Source organism: Halichoeres trimaculatus, unplaced genomic scaffold, assembly GCF_033239565.1.
Source record: "Halichoeres trimaculatus isolate MK-OKI-2021-1 unplaced genomic scaffold, fHalTri1.1 fHalTri1_scaffold_8, whole genome shotgun sequence".
Classification (NCBI taxonomy): Eukaryota; Metazoa; Chordata; class Actinopteri; order Labriformes; family Labridae; genus Halichoeres; species Halichoeres trimaculatus.
In genome coordinates, this window is record NW_027437186.1 from 429,804 (window position 1) to 444,297 (window position 14,494).

General features: G+C 44.7%; 1 protein-coding gene across 1 annotated transcript in view; it reads left to right on the plus strand.

Moving 5' to 3' along the window:
- Positions 1 to 14,494, plus strand: part of LOC141794769 (glutamate dehydrogenase, mitochondrial-like) — a 35,695-nt gene that overhangs the window by 10,975 nt on the left and 10,226 nt on the right. Inside the window, exons 4-6 of the mRNA XM_074675262.1 lie at positions 1,664 to 1,727; positions 2,922 to 3,016; positions 14,043 to 14,222. Of these exons, the coding sequence (XP_074531363.1) occupies positions 1,664 to 1,727; positions 2,922 to 3,016; positions 14,043 to 14,222 (339 nt within the window). The remainder of the gene's footprint in view (positions 1 to 1,663; positions 1,728 to 2,921; positions 3,017 to 14,042; positions 14,223 to 14,494) is intronic.

Consider the following 14,494-nt stretch of genomic DNA (forward strand, 5'->3'; position numbering starts at 1 on the left):
ACATGAGGGTGGAAACAGGTGACTGTTTGTGATCGGGGAGGGGTCAGAGGCTCTATGAAGGCCAAGGTTTTCCCTAATTTATATCCAAATTTTAACAGAGTTAATGACTCTGGGTCTGAGGCAAATGTGGAGGCAGTCAGAGGGAGATGAGTACACACCAGGGGATGGAGAGAAAGTTTACATGATGTGAGTCTCATGTCTACCCATGCAGGGACACGGTCATTAGCTGTTACTTAACCAATAAAGTGGTTCATAGATATTACAGGACCAGCACTAGAGTAAAAGATCAGGCAGTGCCAGTTCAGGGGAGCTGTAGCACTGATTTCCTTAGGCAGGGATTATCATTACCCCAGGTAAAGGAACTCACTGAATTCAGACACTTTTTAAAACCAGTGTGGCCCATCAGACTGACAGAGCGACAATCTTCCTCTGAGGCAGCTGGGTCACAGGCTAAAGACCATAGGTATGGTCAAGCTGGTTGTAAGTTAGCTTCAGGCCATGAGTGCATTCACGCAGAAGAACAGGCTCTGACCATGATCCTAGTACACCAGCTCATGATCTGTGTCTCCCACAGAGGACACCATCAGGTGTTCATCACTGAAATGACAGCTCTGGACTCGAGGTTTCACCCTGTAGCTCAGAGTAAAACCTGCTGCAGATCATGTGAGCTTTCCAGAGTCAGTAACCAGCTCCTCTTTGAGCCTCACTTCATGCTACACCCCCAGCAGCTCAGAATAGAAACAGACTAAAGGAGGAGACCAGTTAGACCAGCAGCTCCTGTGTGAACAAGCTCAACCAGTCTGGCTCAGTTAGCATCAGAGCAGGAGAGAAACAAAGGTACCATGTAGACCAGGGATGTAGATCAGGTGGTACAACTCCAAAAATTGCTGTTGTAGGTTTTAAGGATATCTTCAAGACATCTGTAAAAGTTATTGGTATCTATCTCTAAACCTGTCTGTTCTGGGCAGGACCAAAACCTCAACCTGAATCATAGCGTGTCTTTAGCAAATAGAAGAAGAGTGTGTTTTTTGTAACGCTTCTTTCCAGACTTTCTTAGAAAGCTTCATCCCTAAATCTTCTTCCCAACAGTTCTTTGACCGAGTCAAAGGTTTCAGGTCATGAGAGTTAACGAAGGAACAAACGAGTCTGATGGACTCTTTGGAGGACAGACTAAGTCGGGGATGGCTGTAGAGGTAAAGTTCTGAATCTGATGATATCTAGAGGAATGTGGGTGGGGCATATTGAACCTTGATATTAGCCGATCCAAAGATGCAAAGACCTGTAAATAAACAGGTTTCCTGTTGTAGTGACTCCTCCTTTGAGCCAGATAGGAAAAGCTCAGTCCCTGGTTGATGGTTGAAACCATTATGGGCCCATACACTGAGATATCTCCTAATGAAAAACTGAGCTGTGAGCTGTGTCCACACCTTAAAGAGTGTTTTTCCGTTGGCTTTGAAGAGTATTTAGATATGGGTTCAGGGGAAGGAGTTTTTTGCTGAGTAGCTTGAAGAGGTCACATGAGAAGTTTTCCTTTTGTAAACATTTAGGGACTGTTATTAAACCTGGGGCCTGGGGTTGACCCGTCTCCAGCTCTCCAACACAGTTTGTCTGATGGATGTATGAAACATGTTGACCTGTCACGTTTCTGTTTTATGTGTTTTAGGACATAGAGCTGGAGAAGATCACCAGGAGGTTCACCATTGAGCTCGCCAAGAAAGGATTCATAGGTGGGTGAGGAACTGTTTCCGCATCACCACACTCATCTCTGTTTTAATGACCAAGATACACTCAGTGTGCACTTTATCAGGTACACTGTGTTAGTCCTGGATTGGACCCCTATCCTTCAGAGCCACCTTAGCTCCTGGTGTCATTGATCCGACAAGCTGCTGAAACCTTCCTCAGAGGTTTGCTCCATGTTGTCCTGACAGCATCACTCAGCTGCTGCAGATCTTTGGCTGAACATCATAATGAGGATCTCCTCCACATCCCAAAGGAGCTCTCTTGGACTGAGACCTGGGGACTGTGAAGGCCGTTGGAGTCCAGGGAGCTCATGGTTGTGTTCAGAAAGCAGTTTGAGCTGATCTGAGCTTTGCTAAGAGGTGGTACTAAGGGGTCCAAAGTGAGCCAAAAAGATCTCGCCCACACCATCACATGAGCAGCAGCATCTGAAGCTGAAGCGTTGAGGCAGGGTGGATCCATGCTTTCGTGTTGTTTCCTCCAAATCTTGAAGCGACCATCTGATTGTGGAGCAGAAATCCAGACTCATCAGACCAGACAGGTTTTTCAGTCTGCTATGGTCCAGTTCTGGCCGTGTGGATTGTTGCCTCAGTTTCCTGTTCTTAGCTGACAGGAGGCTCAACGGGTGTGGTCTTCAGCTGCTGGAGCTACTGCTCTACTTCAAGGTTGGAGATGTTGTGGGTTCACAAATAGTCTCCTGCAGACCTAGCCCTGACCCTGACCCTGACCCCATCTATCATCTCCAACCAGTCTACCCATCCCCCTCTGACCTCTGACCTCTGACATCAACAAAACATTTAGTCCCAGATACCTGTTGCTCTCTGGGTATTTACTCTATGGGTCCATCCTTTTTAAACCCTAGAAAGGGTTGTGGGTTGAAATCCCAGTAGATCAGCAGTTTGTGAGATGCTCAGACAAACGACCGTGTCAGGTTCAGAGTCTCTTAACTCTCCTTTCTTCTTCACCTGATGCTCAGTTTGATCTTCAGCAGCTCCTCACCCCCAGGTTGACATGACTCTGTTGCAGAGCATGTGGACAGGTGTGCCTAATGAATTGGCCGATGAGCGTTATGAGCTATCATATTGATTAGGTGTGTGTGTGTGTGTGTGTGTGTGTGTGTGTGTGTGTGTGTGTGTGTGTGTGTGTGTGTGTGTGTGTGTGTGTGTGTGTGTGTGTGTGTGTAGGACCGGGTATCGATGTTCCCGCTCCAGACATGAGCACCGGGGAGAGAGAGATGTCCTGGATCGCTGACACCTTTGCCACCACCATGGGACACTATGTGAGTCTGAAGCTTCAAGACTGACTACTTCTGTATAATAAGTCAAAGTCTGGGCTCTGAAGGGTACGTGTCACTGAACAAAACACTGAGAGCGCAGTAAAGAGTGAAGGAAGTGGAGAAACAACCTCTTTCTCTTCTTTCACAGCAGAAATGAGAAAACACTACTAACACATGAACACAACACAACGAGCTGAGAGGTGAAAGGGACTGCTCTGTACACACACTAGGGTCTTAAGAGACGGAATAGAATAGAATAGAATAGAATAAAATAGAATAGAATAGCATAGAATAGAATAGCATAGAATAGAATAGCATAGAATAGAATAAAGGAGCTGAAAGAACTAAAGAATCATCATGATAATCATTTGGGTTTTAAGGGGGCCTTGGCCGGTCGTGCTCAGGCCCCAAACATGTATCTGAGAAGACCGGTGTCCACGGGGTCTTAAAAAGTATTAAAAGTTGATAAACCAATTTTGGGAAAATTAAGGGCCTTAAAAAGTATTCAAAAGTCTTACTTGTGGTTTTATGAAGTATTAAGTTTCATAGGTATTCAAGCTTTGACCCCAAAAATATCCATGAAAATTTATTTTCCTCCTTGCAGCTGTCCCCTGATTGGGACGTTAAACATTCAGCCGATAAAGTTCTCAAATAGAATCGAACAGAAAAGAATAGAGTTACTTTATTGATCCCAAACTGGAAAAATGTTGTGTTAACAGCAGAAATCGATGGAGCCAGTAGAAAAATACAAAAATAAAAAAGAATAAAATAAAAAAATTCCTAAAGACTCTAGTTAAAATAAAATACAACAATAAGGATTGTGAGCGGTATAAACACCAGCTATAAATTAACGTAATTTCTAGTTTCATAAAGAGAAATTAAATACAACATTAAAGCAAATCACACGATCTCCTGCACATGTCCTAAATTTTAAAAATAATTAAATAATTTCTCATTTTCTTTAGCAAGTTGGCCTTGAATAACTGCTGTTTCATGTTGTGGGAGTGTGGATAAACCTGCCTTTAGTTTCATTTGTTCTTTTAAGCTTTATTCCTCCTCAGCTTACAGCATTTCTGTAGAAATGTAAACTACAACTGTTAAAAAGTGGATGCCAACAACAACTGAAAGTTGTGATAAAGTCTTAATACTTTTTTAAAGGTTTTTGAAAAAGTCTTAAAAAGGTATTGAAATCAACCTCAGGATTTTAGCAGATACCCTGGAACAGCAGACAGCGCCTCTCCTGTCAGTCAGATGTCAGTCAGACATTCTGAAATGTGTAGGGATAACTTTGTAGCAGTAACAACCTACACAGGTCAAAGTGTCAGACCATGAGGGTGTGGGTGGGGAGGGGTGGAGCAGAGTCTGATTTTTGGTACTTCTACCATCATCAGACTGCATCCCCTTCCATTCTGGGCCCCAAAGACTACATGGAGACAGCTTAAAAAAGATGAAATTGTAGCAAAATGTGGCTTTTATCCTTCCCAGCTTAGATTTAAGGTCAGAAATAATGAAAGCAAACTTACTCATCTTAGGGCATGTCTGAGGAGGCGGAGAGGGAGCGACTGAGGAGTGACGCACGCATACAACAGCTCTGAAATGGTCATTTATAAAGAGAAATCAAAGCTTTACCAAAAATGTCCAGTGATCAAAGTAAAGTGGTTCTTTCAGACAGCACTTCGGGTCAGTTTTAAAGGAATATTCCTTCTATTTTAATTTTTTATTAATTTCACCTCATGTGTCTGATTCTCGACATCCCAGAGGGAAATAATCTCTGCTAATTTGTTCTGATATCAGAAATCAAACGGCCTGTGCTGAAAAGCTCTAATCTCACTTTGTTGGAGATTTAGTGCTTCATGGGATGCTCCGGCTGCCTGTTGATCCTCCTCCCCCCTCATACTCTGACATGTGGACCGTCTCTCAGAGCAGGACAGAGGATGAAGCCTGACTGAAGGTTTTCTCTCGTGGTTCATCGTTCTTTCACTGAGAGCATGTGTTCTTTCACTGAGAGCGTGTGTTCTTTCACTGAGAGCGTGTGTTCTTTCACCAGGAGCATGTGTTCTTTCACTGAGAGCATGTGTTCTTTCACTGAGAGCACGTGTTCTTTCACTGAGAGCGTGTGTTCTTTAACTGAGAGCGTGTGTTCTTTCACCAGGGGCATGTGTTCTTTCACTGAGAGTGTGTGTTCTTTCACTGAGAGCATGTGTTCTTTCACTGAGAGCGTGTGTTCTTTCACTGAGAGCATGTGTTCTTTCACCAGGAGCATGTGTTCTTTCACTGAGAGCATGTGTTCTTTCACTGAGAGCACGTGTTCTTTCACTGAGAGCGTGTGTTCTTTCACTGAGAGCGTGTGTTCTTTCACTGAGAGCATGTGTTCTTTCACTGAGAGTGTGTGTTCTTTCACTGAGAGCACGTGTTCTTTCACTGAGAGCGTGTGTTCTTTCACTGAGAGCTTGTGTTCTTTCACCAGGAGCATGTGTTCTTTCACTGAGAGCGTGTGTTCTTTCACTGAGAGCACGTGTTCTTTCACTGAGAGCGTGTGTTCTTTCACTGAGAGTGTGTGTTCTTTCACTGAGAGCACGTGTTCTTTCACTGAGAGCATGTGTTCTTTCACTGAGAGCGTGTGTTCTTTCACCAGGAGCATGTGTTCTTTCACTGAGAGCGTGTGTTCTTTCACTGAGAGCGTGTGTTCTTTCACCAGGAGCATGTGTTCTTTCACTGAGAGCGTGTGTTCTTTCACTGAGAGCGTGTGTTCTTTCACTGAGAGCGTGTGTTCTTTCACCAGGAGCATGTGTTCTTTCACTGAGAGCGTGTGTTCTTTCACTGAGAGCACGTGTTCTTTCACTGAGAGCATGTGTTCTTTCACTGAGAGCGTGTGTTCTTTCACTAGGAACATGTGTTCTTTCACCAGGATTATGTGTTCTTTCACTGAGAGCGTGTGTTCTTTCACTGAGAGCATGTGTTCTTTCACTGAGAGCGTGTGTTCTTTCACTGAGAGCGTGTGTTCTTTCACTGAGAGCATGTGTTCTTTCACTGAGAGTGTGTGTTCTTTCACTGAGAGCACGTGTTCTTTCACTGAGAGCGTGTGTTCTTTCACTGAGAGCTTGTGTTCTTTCACCAGGAGCATGTGTTCTTTCACTGAGAGCGTGTGTTCTTTCACTGAGAGCGTGTGTTCTTTCACCAGGATTATGTGTTCTTTCACTGAGAGCGTGTGTTCTTTCACTGAGAGTGTGTGTTCTTTCACTGAGAGTGTGTGTTCTTTCACCAGGAACATGTGTTCTTTCACTTAGAGCACGTGTTCTTTCACTGAGAGCGTGTGTTCTTTCACTGAGAGCATGTGTTCTTTCACTGAGAGCACGTGTTCTTTCACTGAGAGCGTGTGTTCTTTCACTGAGAGCTTGTGTTTTTTCACTGAGAGCATGTGTTCTTTCACTGAGAGCGTGTGTTCTTTCACTGAGAGCGTGTGTTCTTTCACTGAGAGCATGTGTTCTTTCACTGAGAGCGTGTGTTCTTTCACTGAGAGCGTGTGTTCTTTCACTGAGAGCACGTGTTCTTTCACTGAGAGCTTGTGTTCTTTCACCAGGAGCATGTGTTCTTTCACTGAGAGCGTGTGTTCTTTCACTGAGAGCACGTGTTCTTTCACTGAAACCGTGTGTTCTTTCACTGAGAGCGTGTGTACTTTCACTGAGAGCATGTGTTCTTTCACTTAGAGCATGTGTACTTTCACTGAGAGCATGTGTTCTTTCACTGAGAGCATGTGTTCTTTCACTGAGAGCGTGTGTTCTTTCACCAGGAACATGTGTTCTTTCACCAGGATTATGTGTTCTTTCACTGAGAGCGTGTGTTCTTTCACTGAGAGTGTGTGTTCTTTCACTGAGGGCATGTTTTCTTTCACTGAGAGCATGTGTTCTTTCACTGAGAGCGTGTGTTCTTTCACTGAGAGCATGTGTTCTTTCACTGAGAGTGTGTTTTCTTTCACTGAGAGCACGTGTTCTTTCACTGAGAGCGTGTGTTCTTTCACTGAGAGCGTGTGTTCTTTCACCAGGAGCATGTTTTCTTTCACTGAGAGCGTGTGTTCTTTCACTGAGAGCGTGTGTTCTTTCACCAGGAGCATGTGTTCTTTCACTTAGAGCTTGTGTTCTTTCACTGAGAGCACGTGTTCTTTCACTGAGAGCGTGTGTTCTTTCACTGAGAGCGTGTGTTCTTTCACCAGGAGCATGTGTTCTTTCACTGAGAGCGTGTGTTCTTTCACTGAGAGCATGTGTTCTTTCACTGAGAGCGTGTGTTCTTTCACTGAGAGCACGTGTTCTTTCACTGAGAGCATGTGTTCTTTCACTGAGAGCGTGTGTTCTTTCACTGAGAGCATGTGTTCTTTCACTGAGAGCATGTGTTCTTTCACCAGGAACATGTGTTCTTTCACCAGGATTATGTGTTCTTTCACTGAGAGCGTGTGTTCTTTCACTGAGAGTGTGTGTTCTTTCACTGAGAGTGTGTGTTCTTTCACTAGGAACATGTGTTCTTTCACTTAGAGCACGTGTTCTTTCACTGAGAGCGTGTGTTCTTTCACTGAGAGCATGTGTTCTTTCACTGAGAGCACGTGTTCTTTCACTGAGAGCGTGTGTTCTTTCACTGAGAGCGTGTGTTTTTTCACTGAGAGCATGTGTTCTTTCACTGAGAGCACGTGTTCTTTCACTGAGAGCGTGTGTTCTTTCACTGAGAGCGTGTGTTTTTTCACTGAGAGCATGTGTTCTTTCACTGAGAGCACGTGTTCTTTCACTGAGAGCGTGTGTTCTTTCACTGAGAGCATGTGTTCTTTCACTGAGGGTCGTGTGTTCTTTCACTGAGAGTGTATGTTCTTTCACCAGGATTATGTGTTCTTTCACTGAGAGTGTGTGTTCTTTCACTGAGAGTGTGTGTTCTTTCACTGAGAGCGTGTGTTCTTTCACTGAGAGCGTGTGTTCTTTCACTAGGAACATGTGTTCTTTCACCAGGATTATGTGTTCTTTCACTGAGAGCGTGTGTTCTTTCACTGAGAGCATGTGTTCTTTCACTGAGAGCGTGTGTTCTTTCACTGAGAGCGTGTGTTCTTTCACTGAGAGCATGTGTTCTTTCACTGAGAGTGTGTGTTCTTTCACTGAGAGCACGTGTTCTTTCACTGAGAGCGTGTGTTCTTTCACTGAGAGCTTGTGTTCTTTCACCAGGAGCATGTGTTCTTTCACTGAGAGCGTGTGTTCTTTCACTGAGAGCGTGTGTTCTTTCACCAGGATTATGTGTTCTTTCACTGAGAGCGTGTGTTCTTTCACTGAGAGTGTGTGTTCTTTCACTGAGAGTGTGTGTTCTTTCACCAGGAACATGTGTTCTTTCACTTAGAGCACGTGTTCTTTCACTGAGAGCGTGTGTTCTTTCACTGAGAGCATGTGTTCTTTCACTGAGAGCACGTGTTCTTTCACTGAGAGCGTGTGTTCTTTCACTGAGAGCTTGTGTTTTTTCACTGAGAGCATGTGTTCTTTCACTGAGAGCGTGTGTTCTTTCACTGAGAGCGTGTGTTCTTTCACTGAGAGCATGTGTTCTTTCACTGAGAGCGTGTGTTCTTTCACTGAGAGCGTGTGTTCTTTCACTGAGAGCACGTGTTCTTTCACTGAGAGCTTGTGTTCTTTCACCAGGAGCATGTGTTCTTTCACTGAGAGCGTGTGTTCTTTCACTGAGAGCACGTGTTCTTTCACTGAAACCGTGTGTTCTTTCACTGAGAGCGTGTGTACTTTCACTGAGAGCATGTGTTCTTTCACTTAGAGCATGTGTACTTTCACTGAGAGCATGTGTTCTTTCACTGAGAGCATGTGTTCTTTCACTGAGAGCGTGTGTTCTTTCACCAGGAACATGTGTTCTTTCACCAGGATTATGTGTTCTTTCACTGAGAGCGTGTGTTCTTTCACTGAGAGTGTGTGTTCTTTCACTGAGGGCATGTGTTCTTTCACTGAGAGCATGTGTTCTTTCACTGAGAGCGTGTGTTCTTTCACTGAGAGCATGTGTTCTTTCACTGAGAGTGTGTTTTCTTTCACTGAGAGCACGTGTTCTTTCACTGAGAGCGTGTGTTCTTTCACTGAGAGCGTGTGTTCTTTCACCAGGAGCATGTTTTCTTTCACTGAGAGCGTGTGTTCTTTCACTGAGAGCGTGTGTTCTTTCACCAGGAGCATGTGTTCTTTCACTTAGAGCTTGTGTTCTTTCACTGAGAGCACGTGTTCTTTCACTGAGAGCGTGTGTTCTTTCACTGAGAGCGTGTGTTCTTTCACCAGGAGCATGTGTTCTTTCACTGAGAGCGTGTGTTCTTTCACTGAGAGCATGTGTTCTTTCACTGAGAGCGTGTGTTCTTTCACTGAGAGCACGTGTTCTTTCACTGAGAGCATGTGTTCTTTCACTGAGAGCGTGTGTTCTTTCACTGAGAGCATGTGTTCTTTCACTGAGAGCATGTGTTCTTTCACCAGGAACATGTGTTCTTTCACCAGGATTATGTGTTCTTTCACTGAGAGCGTGTGTTCTTTCACTGAGAGTGTGTGTTCTTTCACTGAGAGTGTGTGTTCTTTCACCAGGAACATGTGTTCTTTCACTTAGAGCACGTGTTCTTTCACTGAGAGCGTGTGTTCTTTCACTGAGAGCATGTGTTCTTTCACTGAGAGCACGTGTTCTTTCACTGAGAGCGTGTGTTCTTTCACTGAGAGCGTGTGTTTTTTCACTGAGAGCATGTGTTCTTTCACTGAGAGCACGTGTTCTTTCACTGAGAGCGTGTGTTCTTTCACTGAGAGCGTGTGTTTTTTCACTGAGAGCATGTGTTCTTTCACTGAGAGCACGTGTTCTTTCACTGAGAGCGTGTGTTCTTTCACTGAGAGCATGTGTTCTTTCACTGAGGGTCGTGTGTTCTTTCACTGAGAGTGTATGTTCTTTCACCAGGATTATGTGTTCTTTCACTGAGAGTGTGTGTTCTTTCACTGAGAGTGTGTGTTCTTTCACTGAGAGCGTGTGTTCTTTCACTGAGGGCGTGTGTTCTTTCACTGAGAGTGTGTGTTCTTTCACCAGGATTATGTGTTCTTTCACTGAGAGTGTGTGTTCTTTCACTGAGAGCATGTGATCTTTCAATGAGAGCGTGTGTTCTTACCAGGATTATGTGTTCCTTCACTGAGAGCACGTGTTCTTTCACTGAGAGCGTGTGTTCTTTCACTGAGAGCGTGTGTTCTTTCACTGAGAGCGTGTGTTCTTTCACTGAGAGCATGTGTTCTTTCACTGAGAGTGTGTGTTCTTTCACTGAGAGCATGTGTTCTTTCACTGAGAGCGTGTGTTCTTTCGCTGAGAGCATGTGTTCTTTCACTGAGAGCTTGTGTTCTTTCACTGAGAGCATGTGTTCTTTCACTGAGAGCGTGTGTTCTATCACTGAGAGCATGTGTTCTTTCACTGAGAGCGTGTGTTCTTTCACTGAGAGCATGTGTTCTTTCACTGAGAGCGTGTGTTCTTTCACTGATAGCACGTGTTCTTTCACTGAGAGCATGTGTTCTTTCACTAAGAGCGTGTGTTCTTTCACTGAGAGTGTATGTTCTTTCACTTAGAGCATGTGTTCTTTCACTGAGAGCGTGTGTTCTTTCACTGGGAGCGTGTGTTCTTTCACTGAGGGCATGTGTTCTTTCACTGAGAGTGTGTGTTCTTTCACTGAGAGCGTGTGTGCTTTCGCTGAGAGCATGTGTTCTTTTACTGAGAGCATGTGTTCTTTCACTGAGAGCATGTGTTCTTTCGCTGAGAGTGTGTGTTCTTTCACTGAGAGCTTGCGTTTTTTTTCACTGAGAGCATGTGTTCTTTCACTGAGAGCTTGTGTTCTTTCACTTAGAGCTTGTGTTCTTTCACTGAGGGCTTGTGTTCTTTCACTGAGAGCATGTGTTCTTTCACTGAGAGCTTGTGTTCTTTCACTGAGAGCATGTGTTCTTTCACTGAGAGCGTGTGTTCTATCACTGAGAGCATGTGTTCTTTCACTGAGAGCGTGTGTTCTTTCACTGAGAGCATGTGTTCTTTCACTGAGAGCATGTGTTCTTTCACTGGGAGCGTGTGTTCTTTCACTGAGAGCTTGTATTCTTTCACTGAGAGCATGTTCTTTCACTGAGAGCGTGTGTTCTTTCACTGAGAGCATGTGTTCTTTCACTGAGAGCTTGTGTTCTTTCACTGAGAGCTTGTGTTCTTTCACTTAGAGCTTGTGTTCTTTCACTGAGGGCATGTGTTCTATCACTGAGAGCTTGCGTTTTTTCACTGAGAGCGTGTGTTCTTTCACTGAGAGCATGTGTTCTTTCACTGAGGGCATGTGTTCTTTCACTGAGAGTGTGTTTTCTTTCACTGAGAGCCTGTGTTCTTTCACTGAGACCGTGTGTTCTTTCACTTAGAGCTTGTGTTCTTTCACTGAGAGCCTGTGTTCTTGCACTGAGAGCATGTGTTCTTTCACTGAGAACGTGTGTTCTTTCACTTAGAGCTTGTGTTCTCTCACTGAGGGCATGTGTTCTATCACTGAGAGCATGTGTTCTTTCACTGAGAGCATGTGTTCTTTCACTGAGAGCATGTGTTCTTTCACTGAGGGCATGTGTTCTATCACTGAGAGCATGTGTTCTTTCACTGAGAGCATGTGTTCTTTCACTGAGAGCATGTGTTCTTTCACTTAGAGCTTGTGTTTTCTCACTGAGAGCATGTGTTCTTTCACTTAGAGCTTGTGTTCTTTCACTGAGAGCTTGGGTTCTTTCTCTGAGAGTGTGTGTTCTTTCACTTAGAGCGTGTGTTCTTTCACTGAGAGCATGTGTTCTTTCACTGAGAGCATGTATTCTTTCACTTAGAGCTTGTGTTCTCTCACTGAGAGCATGTGTTCTTTCACTTAGAGCTTGTGTTCTTTCACTGAGAGCATGTATTCTTTCACTTAGAGCTTGTGTTCTTTCACTGAGAGAGTGTGTTCTTTCACTTAGAGCTTGTGTTCTTTCACTGAGAGCATGTGTTCTTTCACTTAGAGCTTGTGTTCTTTCACTGAGAGCGTGTTTTCTTTCACTGAGAGCCTGTGTTCTTTCACTGAGAGTGTGTGTTCTTTCACTTAGAGCTTGTGTTCTTTCACTGAGAGCGTGTGTTCTTTCACACACAGTGAAGCTCCGCTCCAACGTTTTCACATGTGCGCATATACACACAGAGACGAGCACACTCTGTGTAGCGGACAGAAGCTGTTGTGGAAAGTTGTTTTTGCTGTTGCTGTTAACATTTATGTTGTTGGTTATTGGCAGAGCGACCCCCCCTCCCTCCTCAGTCGGGGACTTGTGACTAAGGTAAATCCTGTTCCCTCTAAGTCTGCTGGGATCTGCAGGTCTGGTCTTTCAGCTGGTCTGAAATGGGGGAGGGAGCCCTTGGGTGTGTCTGTGGAAAACCCTGCTTTGTTTGTGTCGGTATCTGGGAAGTAGCAAGTTGTGTGCTATCCATCTAAACTGTGTCAGGCTCACAGAGTCCCTCAGAGGCCTGAGCCATTTCCTCATGAGCATTCATGTCACATCACAGATGGTTTTAAGAGAAAAGGGCTTTAAGTGAACAGATCTAGAGCTGATTTCCACAGGTCTCTCTCTGTTCCTCAAACTATTGGATTAAAAGCTGAGTCCTGATGATGGCACATGGGGAAACCATGCTAAGTGTTTACATGTGGGGGTACCATAGCGTTTCTCAACCCTGGTCCTGGGGCCCCCCTACCCTGCATGTTTTTTATGTTTCCGACTCCAGCACACCTGATTCAAATGATCAGCTCGTCATCAAGCTCTGCTCCAGCCTGATAACAGGCTGATCACTTGAATCAGGTGTACTGGAGTGGGGTAACATCTAAAACATGCAGGGCAGGGGGTCCCCAGGACCAGGGTTGAGAAACACTGCCATAGAGGACGGTGAACACGGTGCAGATTAAGTGAGGACAGTCAGGGTGATGGAGAGGGGCAGAGTAATGGTGGCGCCACATTTCCATGTGTTAATCTGAAATGTTTTAAAGACCATGAGCTGCTGCTGCCAGGAAGAGGAGCAGCTCACTCTCTTTGTTGGCACTGACTAACAGTTGCTGTTCATATACCATCCATTTTCAGTCCTCATCACCTCTGGGTCCATAACCCCAGCAAGGCGGGTCCATAACCACAGCAAGGCAGTCAAAAAGTGATGCTCAGTCAGCAATTAGGTGATCCATCCATGTGTTATACACCCCGCCTCTAAAGCAGGAAACCTATGAAAGGAAGAGGAGTTTATGGAGGATGATTAGATGGATGGCCAAAAGGTGGAGGTGGCCTTTCTGGATGCTGGTTGGATGGATGAAGTTTGAGGGGCAGACCTGTCACCCTGTGTCCGATTGTTTTAAAATCCCATAGTACGTCTTTCAGCCAAATTAAAACCCCACATATGTAAAGATGATCCAATAATAAAAGTTAGGCCCACCTCAGGTTCAGCTGTTTTCCATGGCGTCCTGTCAGTGTGATGAGTCATCTTTCTATGTGAACTTGTTTTTCTGTCACATGTCCAACAGTCTGGACACCTTTGACCAGCTTTGAAATCGAACATGAATATCAAGTCAGGATGTTCATCTCGGTGAGTCTGTGATCAGAATAACTCTGTCGGCTGGAACCTTTCCTCATGTCAAAATCTTTGTTTTACCAGTGTACTACTGGACGTTCCAGTTCCCCCCGACTGTTGGGTCCAACATGAGGTTCTCCAATATTTCTACCATTCTCCGATTCTCACCCTCACAGGCGCCTTAAGTGGTTTTTGCAGGCACTGCGCTGGTGTCCCCTGCTCTAAAGGTTGAGGGTCAGAGAAGGATGATGGTGTGGTCGAGTAAAAAGTTCAGTAGAGTACAGCCTGATGGTGTTGACTACATGTTGATAATGGTGGTCATCAAACTGAAGGACTGATGAACTCCCTCAGAGCAGGTCCCCTCACTGATGAAACAGAGGCTGTAGCAGTAGTTTGTTTTCACCTCTCTGGGCCTGTTTCTGTTTGTCTTCAGGACATCAACGCTCACGCCTGCGTCACCGGGAAGCCCATCAGCCAGGGAGGAATCCACGGCCGTATTTCAGCCACTGGTCGAGGAGTTTTCCACGGCATCGAAAACTTCATCAACGAGGCGGCCTACATGAGCCAGCTGGGGATGTGTCCTGGCTTCCAGGACAAGACCTTCATCATTCAGGTACCCTCTGTCCCAGACACCACCTAGATGAAAAACTGACTAAAACCAGGAACAGCTCCAGTACATCAGATGTTTTTATCTGTGGCTAACATGGATGGGTTCAGTCTATTGGATGTATAAAGTCCCATTTCCTACAAGCTTTGACTGTGATGATGATGATGATGATGATGATGATGATGATGATGATGATGATAATGATAATGATAATGATGATGATGATAATAATGATGATGATGATGATGATGATGGTTTCTGCTGAGAAATCTGTTTGC